This window comes from Heptranchias perlo, chromosome 22 (assembly GCF_035084215.1).
Source record: "Heptranchias perlo isolate sHepPer1 chromosome 22, sHepPer1.hap1, whole genome shotgun sequence".
Classification (NCBI taxonomy): domain Eukaryota; kingdom Metazoa; phylum Chordata; class Chondrichthyes; order Hexanchiformes; family Hexanchidae; genus Heptranchias; species Heptranchias perlo.
This window is the reverse complement of record NC_090346.1, coordinates 20,440,819-20,453,708: the sequence shown is the minus strand read 5'-3', so window position 1 is coordinate 20,453,708 and position 12,890 is coordinate 20,440,819. Positions and strand designations below refer to the sequence as shown.

Genomic DNA, 12,890 nt, shown 5'->3' with positions numbered 1-12,890 from the left:
TCAGTTACCCTGACATCAGTCGTTGGGAAAATGCTGGAATCCATTATTAAGGAAGTGGTAACAGGACACTTAGAAAATCATAACATGATTAGGCAGAGTCAACATGGATTTATGAAAGGGAAATTGTGTTTGACAAACCTATTAGAGTTTTTTGAGGATGTAACTAGTAGGGTAAATAAAGGGGAACCAGTGGATCTCGTATATTTGGATTTTCAAAAGGCATTCAATAAGGTGCCACACAAAAGGTTGTTACACAAGATAAGAGCTCATGAGGTTGGGGTAATATATTAGCATGGAGAGAGGATTGGTTAATGGAAAGAAAACAGAGGATAAACGGGTCGTTTTCAGGTTGGCAGGCTGTAACTAGTGGGGTGCCGCAGGGATCAGTGGTTGGACCTCAGCTATTTGCAATCTATATTAATAACTTAGATGAAGGGACCGAGTGTAATGTATCCAAGTTTTCTGATGATACAAAGCTAGGTGGGAAAGTAAGCTGTGAGGAGGACACAAAGAGTCTGCAAAGAGTCTCACAGGTTAAGCGAGTGGGCAAGAGGTGGCAGATGGAGTATAATGTGGGGAAATGTGAGGTTATTCACTTTGGTGGGAAGAATAGAAAAACAGAATCTTTTTGAAGTGGTGAGAAATTATTAAGTGTTGGTGTTCAGAGTGATTTGGGTGTCCTTGTACACGAAACACAGAAAGTTAATGTACAGGTACAGCAAGCAATTAGGAAGGCAAATGGTATGATGTCCTTTATTGCAAGGGGGTTGGAGTACAAGAGTAAGGAAGTCTTGCTACAATTGTACAGGGCTTTGGTGAGACCTCAGCTGGAATACTATGTACAGTTTTAGTCTCCTTACCTAAGGAAGGATATACTTGCCTTAGAGGCGGTGCAACGAAGGTTCACTAGATTGATTCCTGGGATGAGAGGGTTGTCCTTGAGGAGAGATTGAGTAAAATGGGCCTATATTCTCTGGAATTTAGAAGAATGAGCGACGATCTAATTGAAACCCATATGGGTTGAGCTAAAGAAGAAAAAAGGGGCAGTCACACTACTGGGAGTGTACTGTAGACCCCCAAGCAGTCAGAGGGAGATAGAGGAGCAAATATGTAGGCAAATTTCTGAGAAGCGCAAAAACAGTAGGGCAGGAATAATAGGAGATTTCAACTACCTTAATATTAACTGGGATAGAATCCGTGTAAAAGGTATAGAGCACGCAGAATTCTTAAAATGCATTCAGGAAAACTTTTTTTAACCAGTTTGTAGCAAGAGAACAAGAGAGGGGGCTGTTCTGGACTAATTTTTAAGGAATGAAGCTGGGCAGGTGGAAGGGGTATCAGTGGGAGAGTTAGATTTAGCATAGTTATGGAAAAGGACAAAGATAGACCAGGAGTAAAAGTTCTCAATTGGGGAAAGGCCAATTTTCCTAAGATGAGAAGTGATTTAACAAAAGTGGACTGGAAACAACTACTTGGAGGTAAATCAATGTCAGAGCAGTGGGAGGCATTCAAGGGGTTCAGAGTAAACATGTTCCCACAAAGAAAAAGGGTGGGACTGCCAAATCTAGAGCCCCCTGGATGACAAGGAACATACAGGGTAAGATAAGGTAAAAATGGGAAGCTTATGTCAGACACCGAGAGCTCAATACTGCAGAAAGCCTGGAGGAGTATAAAAAGGGCAAGGGTGAAATTAAAAAGATTAGGAAAAGCAAAGAGAGGGCATGAAAAAATACTGGCAAGTAAAATCAAGGAAAGCCCAAGGATGTTTTATAATTACATAAAGAGCAAGAGGATAACTAAGGAGAGAGTAGGGCCTAATAGAAATCAAAAAGGTAAGCTATGTGTGGAGGCGGAAGATGTGGGTATGAATCATAGAATCATAGAATCATAGAAGTTACAACATGGAAACAGGCCCTTTGGCCCAACATGTCCATGTCGCCCAGTTTATACCACTAAGCTAGTCCCAATTGCCTGCACTTGGCCCATATCCCTCTATACCCATCTTACCCATGTAACTGTCCAAATGCTTTTTAAAAGACAAAATTGTAACCGCCTCTACTACTGCCTCTGGCAGCTCGTTCCAGACACTCACCACCCTTTGAGTGAAAAAATTGCCCCTCTGGACCCTTTTGTATCTCTCCCCTCTCACCTTAAATCTATGCCCCCTCGTTATAGACTCCCCTACCTTTGGGAAAAGATTATGACTATCTACCTTATCTATGCCCCTCATTATTTTATAGACTTCTATAAGATCACCCCTTAACCTCCTACTCTCCAGGGAAAAAAGTCCCAGTCTATCTAACCTCTCCCTATATGTCAAACCATCATGTCCCGGTAGCATCCTAGTAAATCTTTTCTGCACTCTTTCTAGTTTAATAATATCCTTTCTATAATAGGGTGACCAGAACTGTACACAGTACTCCAAGTGTGGCCTCATCAATGCCCTGTACAACTTCAACAAGACATCCCAACTCCTGCATTCAATGTTCTAACCAATGAAACCAAGCATGCCGAATGCCTTCTTCACCACCCTATCCACCTGTGACTCCACTTTCAAGGAGCTATGAACCTGTACTCCTAGATCTCTTTGTTCTATAACTCTCCCCAACGCCCTACCATTAACGGAGTAGGTCCTGGCCCGATTCGATCTACCAAAATGCATCACCTCACATTTATCTAAATTAAACTCCATCTGCCATTCATCGGCCCACTGGCCCAATTTATCAAGATCCCGTTGCAATCCTAGATAACCTTCTTCACTGTCCACAATGCCACCAATCTTGGTGTCATCTGCAAACTTACTATCCATGCCTCCTAAATTCTCATCCAGATCATTAATATAAATAACAAATAACAGCGGACCCAGCACCGATCCCTGAGGCACACCGCTGGACACAGGCATCCAGTTTGAAAAACAACCCTCTACAACCACCCTCTGTCTTCTGTCGTCAATCCAATTTTGTATCCAATTGGCATCCTCACCTTGGATCCCATGAGATTTAACCTTATGCAACAACCTACCATGCGGTACCTTGTCAAAGGCTTTGCTGAAGTCCATGTAGACCATGTCCACTGCACAGCCCTCATCTATCTTCTTGGTTACCCCTTCAAAAAACTCAATCAAATTCGTGGTATGGTTCTTAATGAATACTTTGTATCTGTCTTCACAAAAGAGGGGGACGACACAGATATTGTACTTGAGGAGCAGGAGTGTGAAATATTGAATAGGATAAACATAGTGAGGGAGGAAATATTACAGGGATTAGCATCTTTGAAAGTAGATAAATCGCCAAGCCTGGATGAAATGTATCCCAGGCTGTTAAGAGAAGAAAGGGAGGAAATAGCGGAGGCTCTGACCATCATTTTCAAATCTTCTCTGGCTGAAAAAAAGCTATCCATCTTAATCCCACTTTCCAATACTTGGTCCATAGCTAAAATTCTCCAGCCCTGGCAACATTCTCGTAAATCTCCTCTGTACCCTCTCCAATGCAATCACATCTTTCCTGTAAAGTGGTGACCAGAACTGTATGCAGTACTCAAGCTGTCCCCTGGGATCGTTGATTACCACTGAGAATGTTGACAGCTAATGGGAATGCAGTCAGGAGCAAATCCACAGCACCTTGGGATACTCAGCTGCACATGGAGTGCAAAAGAAATGCAGTTGTTGTAGGGGATTCGATAGTCAGGGGGATAGACAGGTGTTTCTGCAACTGCTGACGTGAGCCCTGCATTGTGTGTTGCTCCCTGGCGCCAGGGTAAAGGACATCGCTGAGAACATTTTGAGGGAGGAAGGGGAACAGCCAGATATTTACAGGGGGGTGGGAAGAGTGCGTGGGAGCACGGTAGTGGGTGGCGCACCCCACAAGGTCGGGGACTTGGAGGCCCTGCCGATCTTAACATCCAGTGTCCCCACCAGCATCCGGCCAGGTTGACTACCCAACCGGTGGGCGGGAGTGGGAATTTAGCTGCAGGAAGCAGCAGCCAGGGTCCCGGCGGGGATCTTTAGTGCATGGGTGGGAATGATGGGCACAGCCCTGAGCCTGCTGATCTGTGCACTTCGGGAAGATGATCGGCTGAATGCAGGACGTGGCCGCGATCGGGAGGGGAGAACCCAGGGGCTGGGGAGTCCCGAGGCTTCCTTGTGAGGCCTGGGGGAGCACTCCTGCTCCTCCTGGCCCACTAGAAGTTCAGAGATAGTTTGTGTGCATGTACAAATCTGTATCTAGATACAATTATTCCATTATGTTGCTGTATTCTAATTATATATGTGTAAATTAGAATAATTACAAATTGGACTTTCTCCCACCGTTCTATAACTTAATAATCCTACTTTGCAATTCGTAAGCATTGCCCTAGAAAACTATAAACTTGGAAAACCTTTCCAAAAGGCCTCATCACTTCCAACTGGGACATTCAACTCATTGTCATCTACGGCCCCCCACCCTCCCCCCCAAAAAAGATCAAAACAAATAAAAATGCACACATGTATACAGAAGAGGTAAGAACAATAATTATGTACCCAGGAACCGATTCCTCCTCCATAATCTTACTATCCCAGTCTCAATTTTGGCCACTTCCCATGCCTATTGGTTATTTATTTGTACCTTTTCCTTATACAGATGTTCAGCTGAAGTAATTTTCTCCTAAATCCTCTCAACTTCATTAAACCTCCTATAGCCAGGATGTGAGCTGAAGGGATCAAGTATCCTATCCAATTGCTTGACTAATATTTAGCAAAACACACATACCAGCTCCCCATCACCAGCCTGGCACCTTTATCAAACAAAAGGGATTTCACTCCCTCAACCTACAGTTGCTTTGCGACCACAAGCAGCTCATCATGCAGGTCTGTGCCCGGTTTCCAGGCAGTAGTCATGACTCATTCATCTTGTGCCAGTCTTCTGTGCTGCCTTTATTCCTGCTGGGCCGTCAAGTTACAGGCTGGCTACTGGGTGACAAGGGCTTGGCTCTGATGCCTGTCAGGAATCCAGGCATAGCAGCAGACCACATCTACAGTGAAAGCCATGCTGCCACCAGAAACATCATTGAGCAAACAATTGACGTGTTCAAACAATGTTCCTGCAGCCTGGACCATTCCAGAGCATCTTTGCAGTGCAGCCCTGAGCGGGTATCTAGATTTGTGGTCTTCTGCTGTATGCTCCATAACTTTGCCATCATGAGAGACCAGCCCTTGCCACCACCTTGTCAGCAAGAGGAGGAGCAAGCAGGAGGAGGAGGAGGAGGAGGAGAAGGAGGTGCAGAAGCAGGAGGAGGAGCATGAAGAGGAGGAAGAGCAGGAGAGGCATTGACCATCAGCGTCCCTAGCTGCCAGAGCTCTCAGCCATCTCAGCTGCATTGGCAGCTTTGAGAGCTGTCAGAAAAGAATCCATGACGATGGACGTCACTGTCGTGTTGATGGAGCTGACCGCTCGGTCCATAATGGACAGATTGGTCTCCATGCTCTACGCGACGCCATGACACCAGTTGGAACTGCACTCCTCCATGCTCTGCGACATTGTGCGCAGGTTTGCTGGCAGGCTGCCCAATGCACCTAGCATTTCCTAGTAAATGCCAATCACCCTTCTTCAGAAGCTTGGGCCCTCGAATTCAGCACCCGGGTCCTCTGCTGCAGAGCTAGTATGCAATCTTGCCCTCTGGTGAGCTGGCACCAATGGCATCCTACTCCCCTGCCCTAGCTCCTACGCACCTTTAACCACGTGAAAATCCATCCTTTAGTCTAGCCTCTAAAGTACGCTTGGTGCCAGTTTCTGAGTGGGTGCTTGCAAGAGTGAGAAGGCTGACCTCCTCTTCTTCAGGTGGCAGAGGTATGTCCAAATCTTCAGCCCTGAAATGAAAAAGAGGAACAAGGGTTAGCTTATAGTGTGAAGGGAGAACAGGAAGAGAAGTAGCTGATGAAAAAATCTGTAGTTTGTGTAGGGTGAGATAGAAATAATAAAGGAAAAAGAGGGTAAAGTGTGAAGAAACCCTACATGACATCTCCTCCAGTATTGCCAGTCACCACAACCATGACTCTGCTGCTGCCTGTTATAGCCAACATGCTTTCTTCGAGGGGGGAGACAGTCTGCAGGTAGGCTTGGCCTCCTCTGCTGGCTGCCTGCCATCTGGAGTTGTGAGCGACCTCCTCCTGCAAGAAAGGAGTGTTAGTAACAGTCTTATGAGATGTTTATAGAATGTGCCTATCGTGGTGGAATAGTTGATATGTAGTGTGTCAGATATGGGGTGTGGTGAAGTCAGAGTTTCAAAAGTGTGTGAGTCGGAGGAAAAGGAGATGTAGTGAAGTGTGGAGCAGTGATTGTAGGAGAGTGAAGGGAAGTGGAGGAGGGGAGTATTGTGAGTCATGAGGCTGTAGGTAGTGGAGGTGTGACCAGAGAGTAACAGAGTAATATTCTTACCTTGACAATTTTGGTGAGGTCATTGAGGTTTTTCCAACATTCCAGCCATGTCCAGCCTTGGCGCTAAGCACCTGGCATTGACCTTCTCAGCAATCTCTTCCCATTGGCAGTGGAGTTGTTGCCTGGAAGGCTTTCTGCCCAAAAGGGGGACGAGGATCTCCCACCTCCTGTCCACTGTCTGCACCAAGACCTCCAAGGCAGCATCTGGGAACCTGGGGGCCCAATCTGCAGATCTAGCAGCTCCTCACCTTTTGTCTACTGCCAGAATGCACCTCCCCTTTAAGAGGCTCTGGCTGCCTTTGAGTGGTGTATATCCGGTCCCCAAATAGGCATGCAGCCAATGAATAGCACGGGTAATGCTGGCTGCATGCCTGACTCATGATAATAAGCAGGCAGCATGAATATTACATGCTGCCTGAGTCAACACTAACAGGCGTGTGCCCCCTGCGCCCCCTAGACCAATGTATTATTCTACTAAATTTCTGGCTCCAGATCAGAAATGACTGTATTTCTTTATAAAAATATTTTTGATTATCTGAAGTGTGATATTTGAAGAGTGATGAACAGCAGATTTTATATAAATGCTGCAGGTTCACAAACTAAAAACAATCAAAGTTGAAAATGATTGAGGTAAACAGCAAGGGAGAACTTTAACAATGTGATGTTCACTGTTCAAATGTTTGCTGCACACTGTACAGCCATACATCGAGCATAACATTCCAAGCAAGTCACATTCACACACAGTGTACAGTGTTAAGGAGCCTTGTCCATATGTCTTCAGATTGGGTGGTTAACAAGTGAGAATTCTCATTTTAACTGGATTCACATTCAGAAGCAGAATTTCTTGAAGCAGGTTCTTCTAGTTGAATTTCCGTGGGAGTTCTGTTTTTATTTCAGATTTCCAGCATCCACAATATTTTGCTTTTGTCAAAACCAAATCAAAACTTCATGGCCTTGTAAGTTTAAATTTTAATAACCATGCCTTTTGTAGGCATTTTTCATGTGTTTTTGAGTTATTTTATGTGAAATTATTGTTGGAAAAATGGTATCTCTGCACACACTTGGGAATCCCTCAGCTGCAACTAAGTTCTCTGGGCTTGTATAAGTTAGGTTAGGTTATGGTGGACAAGCAGGAGAACTCCCATGGAAGTTACCCCCTCCCCACCCACTAAGGTTTAGAAGAAAGCTCCTTCTAAATCACATTAATGAAGTCTTTTCACCCCGAACTGCAGAAAAACATCTCGTGGCACCAGTATGATATTTCCATTTCATAAGAACATAAGAAGGCATGTCGGCCTTTATTGCAAGAGGGTTGGAGTACAAGAGTACAAGAGTGAGGAAGTCTTACTACAGTTGTACAGGGCTTTAGTGAGACCTCACCTGTACAGTTTTGGTCTCGTTATCTAAGGAAGGATATACTTGCCTTGGAGGCGGTGCAACAAAGGTTCACTAGATTAATTCCTGGGATGAGAAGGTTGTCCTATAAAGAGGTTGAGTAGAATGGGCCTATACTCTCTGGAGTTTAGAAGAATGAGAGGTGATCTCATTGAAACATATAAAATTATGAGGAGGCTTGACAGGGTAGATGCTGAGAGATTGTTTCCCCTCTAGAACTAGGGGGGCATAGTCGCAGGATAAGAGGGCGGCCATTCAAGACTGAGATGAGGAGGAATTTCTTCACGCAGAGGGTTGTGAATCTTTAGAATTCTCTACCCCAGAGGGCTATGGATGCTGAGTTATTGAGTATATTCAAGTCTGAGATGGATAGATTTTTGGACTCTAGGGGAATCAAGGGATATAGGGATCTAGTGAGAAAGCGGAGTTGAGGCTGAAGATCAGCCATGATCTGATTGAATGGTGCAGTAGGCCCAAGGGCCCATATGGCCTACTCCTGCTCCTATTTCTTATGAACTTCAGAAAAGCATCTCATGTGGCATCAGTACGATATTTTAATTTCCCACATCCGTTATCCTGGTGGCCTGACTGAGTTTTCCAACTTAGTGCTAATTAATGCTTCATCCTGGGTAGTTTTCTGTTATTCATCTGGTTCCAGACTGACCAGGTCTTAGATGAAATTATACTGTTTTGATCAGCTACAAGTCTGCATTACTTGGTCTCCAGGATTACAATATTTCTTTGCTGACCTTTTCCATCAACGGTATTGGTCTAGAAATTTGGCTGCGCAGTGCCTGTTTTCGGTTGCTAACCATCCTACTAAGCTCCCAATATGGCGGGCAGGAAGTGTGCTCACATTTCCGGCCAGAAGTGCATCACCCGCCATATTGGATAAGGTAGATGCACTGGAGGCAGGAGCGCACGTCGGGACCATTTAAAGGCCAGAATAATTTATTCAAATTAAGATCCTGCATGTTTTCGATTTTCAAATGCCCCAGCACTTCACTCACCACGTGCTGAACTCGCACAGTACAATGTGGCACTAACTGGCAAGAAAGCCCCCATGTTTACCTGAATGTGGAGCAAGGAGGAGCAGGAGTGCTCCTCTGGACCCCACATTAAAAGAACAGGGGTGGCTCCCCCCTCTGGCCACCGCTACCGGCCCAATCACCCATCCATACCTCACCCCTGGCAACTGCTACCTCTCACCCGGCCACCGATCGCCCCCTCTCCCCAAACACCGATCGCTCCCTTACCCCCTCCCCTGCAGCCTGAGGCCTGATCGCTCACCCCTTCTCACTTACTTGAGGGCCGCTGCGATGCCAGCAGCCCAATATTCACTTACGCTTCGTCGGCAGCTCTGCGCAACTCGCCGTTTCCATGGAAATGAGGCCTGAGGCACAATATCGGGGGCACTTGGTGCCTCACTTCTAGGCCATTGCCTTTTCTGGAGGGCCTTCCATACAAATTTGATTAACAAGAATGGCCAAATGTTTCAGATGCTTTACTGATGAAGCAACCAAGTTAGAACCACAAATGTGGCTTTGAAGTTGGAAAGGACAACATTACAGTATAGTAATAGATAGTTCTCAAAGGATACCCTAGAGCATTACTAGCAGTGGGTGCTGAGATGTTATAAAATTCAAACTACAAACACTTGCAGTAACATCATTCACTTTATAGAGGCAAGAAAAGTTAGCTTTTGTAAAGTAATAATAAGAGTGCTTGAGCACAAAGCTAGGTGAGTTGCTAAACAGAGTGAATGTGGAAATTTGGTGAGAATGGGAATTCACTGTTAAGCAGTGGATACGTAGTACAGGAAGTGTGTTATCAAACTGAAATTTAATTTAGTTTTCTAACTTTAAAAAACTGCAAGTCAGTGGCAGTTAACAGTCAATCAGCTGTAAGTAGGTCCCTGACCAGTTGTTAATCAATGTGGCTGGAAACTGATTGACCAGTTGTAACTAGTGTGTTTCTAAAAGGTGTAAGAGGGATATCTGCAAAAGTAGAGAGGGTGGAGACAGAGCTGGGTGAATCGCTTAAATGGAGTGAGTTGTTAAACAGGGTGAAAATGGGAATTTGGTGAGAGTGGTAATTAGGTACAAAGGGGGATGGAGATTCTAAGTAATTTAAATCAATCAAAAGAGGAAGAGGGGAGAGCAGAGAATGCTAGGTAAATAGAAATAATTACATAAATATTAAATAATTAATTAATAAATAGGAGTTAAGGGGGATATTAAACTAAAACACACACACACACACATGTGTGCTAGAAGTGCCTCTGGTTGCTCCAGCTTGAGCTCAGGGTTTCATGTTCCAGGAAGTGGTTGCCACAGAGAGTTCAGGATAGTAGGTCAGTGGCCTCTGGGGAGTGCAGCCAGAGCCAAGTCCACAGCACCATGGGTGGCTCAGCTGTACAGGGAAGGAGAAAGGTCAGGAGAGCAATAGTGATGGGGGATTCTATAATTAGGTGAACAAATAGGCATTTCTGGGTAGGTGGAAGGAGTATCAGTGGGAGAGCATTTTGGTGGTGGTGATTATAATTCAGTTAGATTTAGCATTGTTATGGAAAAGGACAAAGATAGAACAGGAGTAAAGTTCCAAATTGGGGAAAGGCCAATTTTACTAAGCTGAGAAGTGATTTAGCAAAAGTGGACTGGAAACAGCTACTTGGAGGTAAATCAGTTTCAGAGCAGTGGGAGGCATTCAAGGGGGAGATTCAAGGGGTTCAGGGTAAACATGTTCCCACAAAGATAAAGGGTGGGACTGCCAAATCTAGAGCCCTGTGGATGACAAGGTGCATACAGGGTAAAGTAAGGCAAAAAAGGGCAACTTATGTCAGACACCAAGAGCTCAATTCTGCAGAAAGCCTAGAGGAGCATAGAAAGTGCAGGGGTGAAATTAAAAAGGAAATTAGGAAAGCAAAGAGCAGGCATGAAAAGATACTGGCAAGTAAAATTAAGGAAAATCAAAAAATGTTTTATAAATACATAAAGAGCAAGAGGATAATTAAGGAAAGAGCAGGGTCTATTAGAGACCAAAAAGATTACTTGTATGTGGAGGTGGAAGATGTGGGTATGGTTCTTAATGAATACTTTGTGTCTGTCTTCACTAAAGAGGGGGACAATGCAGAGATTGTAGTTAAGGAGGAGGAGTGTGAAATATTGGATGGGATAAACATAGTGAGAGAGGAAGTATTAAGGGGATTAGCATCTTTGAAAGTAGATAAATCGTCAGGCACGGATGATATATATCCCAGGCTGTTAAGAGAAGCAAGGGAGGAAATTGAGGCTCTGACCATCATTTTCCAATCCTCCTGGTCTACAGGCTTGGTGCCGGAGGATTGGAGGACTGATAACGTTGCACCGTTGTTTAAAAAAGGAGAAAGAGATAGACCGAGTAATTAATTATAGGCCAGTCAGTCTAACCTTGGTGGTGGGCAAATTATTAGAATCGATTCTGAGGGACAGCATAAATCGTCATTTAGAAAGGCACGGGCTAATCAAGGACAGTCAACATGGATTTGTTAAGGGAAGCTCGTGTCTGACTAACTTGATTGAATTTTTTGAGCTGGTAAAAGGCGGGTCGGTGAGAGTAACACATTTGACGTAGTCGACATGGATTTTAGCAAGGCTTTTGACAAGGTCCCACATGGCAGACTGGTCAAAAAAAGTAAAAGCCCATGGGATCCAAGGGAAAGTGGCTCAGTGGCAGGAAGCAAAGGGTAATGGTTGACGGGTGTTTTTGTGACTGGAAGGCTGTTTCCAGTGGGGTTCCACAAGGCTCAGCACTAGGTCTCTTGTTTTTTGTGGTATATATTAATGATTTGGACCTGAATGTGGGGGGGCTTGATCAAGAAGTTTGCAGGTGATACAAAAATTGGCTGTGTGCAAATGGAATTCAATCCAGAGAAGTGTGAGGTAATGCATTTGGGGAAGGCAAGCAAGGCAATGGAGTACACAATAAATGGGAGGATACTGAGAGGTGTAGAGGAAGAGAGGGACCTTGGAGTGCATGTCCACAGATCCCTGAAGGTAGCAGGACAGGTAGATAAGGTGGTTAAAAAGGCATACGGGATACTTTCCTTTATTAGCCGAGGCATAGAATATAAGAGCAGGGAGGTTATGCTACAACTGTATAAAACATTGGTTAGGTCACAGCTTGAGTACGGCGTATAGTTCTGGTCACCACGTTACAGGAACGATGTGATTGCACTAGAGAGAGTACAGGGGAGATTTACAAGGATGTTGCCAGGGCTGGAGAATTTTAGCTGTGAGAAAAGATTGGATAGGCTGGAATTGTTTTCCCTGGAACAAAGAGGCTGAGGGTATATTTAATTGAGGTATATAAAATTATGACGGGACTATATAGAGTGGATAGGGAGGAACTATTTCCCTCATCACAGGGGTCAGTGACCAGGGGGCATAGATTTAAAGTAATTGGTAGAAGGATTAGAGGGGAGCTGAGGAGAAATGTTTTCACCCAGAGGGTGGTGGGGGTCTGGAACTCTGCCTGAAAGGGTGGTAGAGGCAAAAAGCCTCAACTCATTTAAAAAGTCCTTGGATGTGCACTTGAAGTGCTGTAGCCTACAGGGCTACGGACCAAGTGCTGGAAAGCGGGATTAAGCTGGACAGCTCTTTTTCGGCTGGCATGGACACGATGGGCCGAATGGCCTCCTTCTGTGCTGTAATTTACTATGATTTTATGGTAAGAAGAGGCAGGCAGTGCAGGAATCCTCCAGGAGTCTGGCACTCTCAAACCGGTATTCAGTACTGAGAGTGAGGGTGAGGACATATCGGGAGAGTGCAGTCTAGAGCAAATCCATGACATCATGGGGCAAATGACTGCACGGGGGACTCAGCGGAGTCTAGGAATGCAGTGGTCATAGATGATTCGATAGTCAGGCATTTCTGCAACCACTGACGTGATTCCCGCATGGTTTATTGCCTCCATGGTGCCAGGGTAGGGAACATCACTGAACGGGTGCAGAACATTTTGTTGGTGGAAGGGGAACAGCCAGAAGTCGTGGTCCATGTTGGAACTAACGACATAGGAAGGAAAAGGATTGAGGTCCTACAGACA

At 44.9% G+C, this 12,890-nt stretch overlaps 1 protein-coding gene across 4 annotated transcripts in view; it reads right to left on the bottom strand.

The window, feature by feature from the left end:
• Positions 1-12,890, bottom strand: part of gsg1l (gsg1-like) — a 256,010-nt gene that overhangs the window by 24,927 nt on the left and 218,193 nt on the right. The window contains exon 5 of one of the 4 annotated variants that reach the window (XM_068003117.1): positions 5,708-5,845. The exons of the other annotated variants lie outside the window; for them this stretch is intronic. Within the exon in view, the coding sequence (XP_067859218.1) occupies positions 5,710-5,845 (136 nt within the window). The 3' untranslated portion in view covers positions 5,708-5,709. The remainder of the gene's footprint in view (positions 1-5,707; positions 5,846-12,890) is intronic. 4 annotated transcript variants of the gene reach the window in all.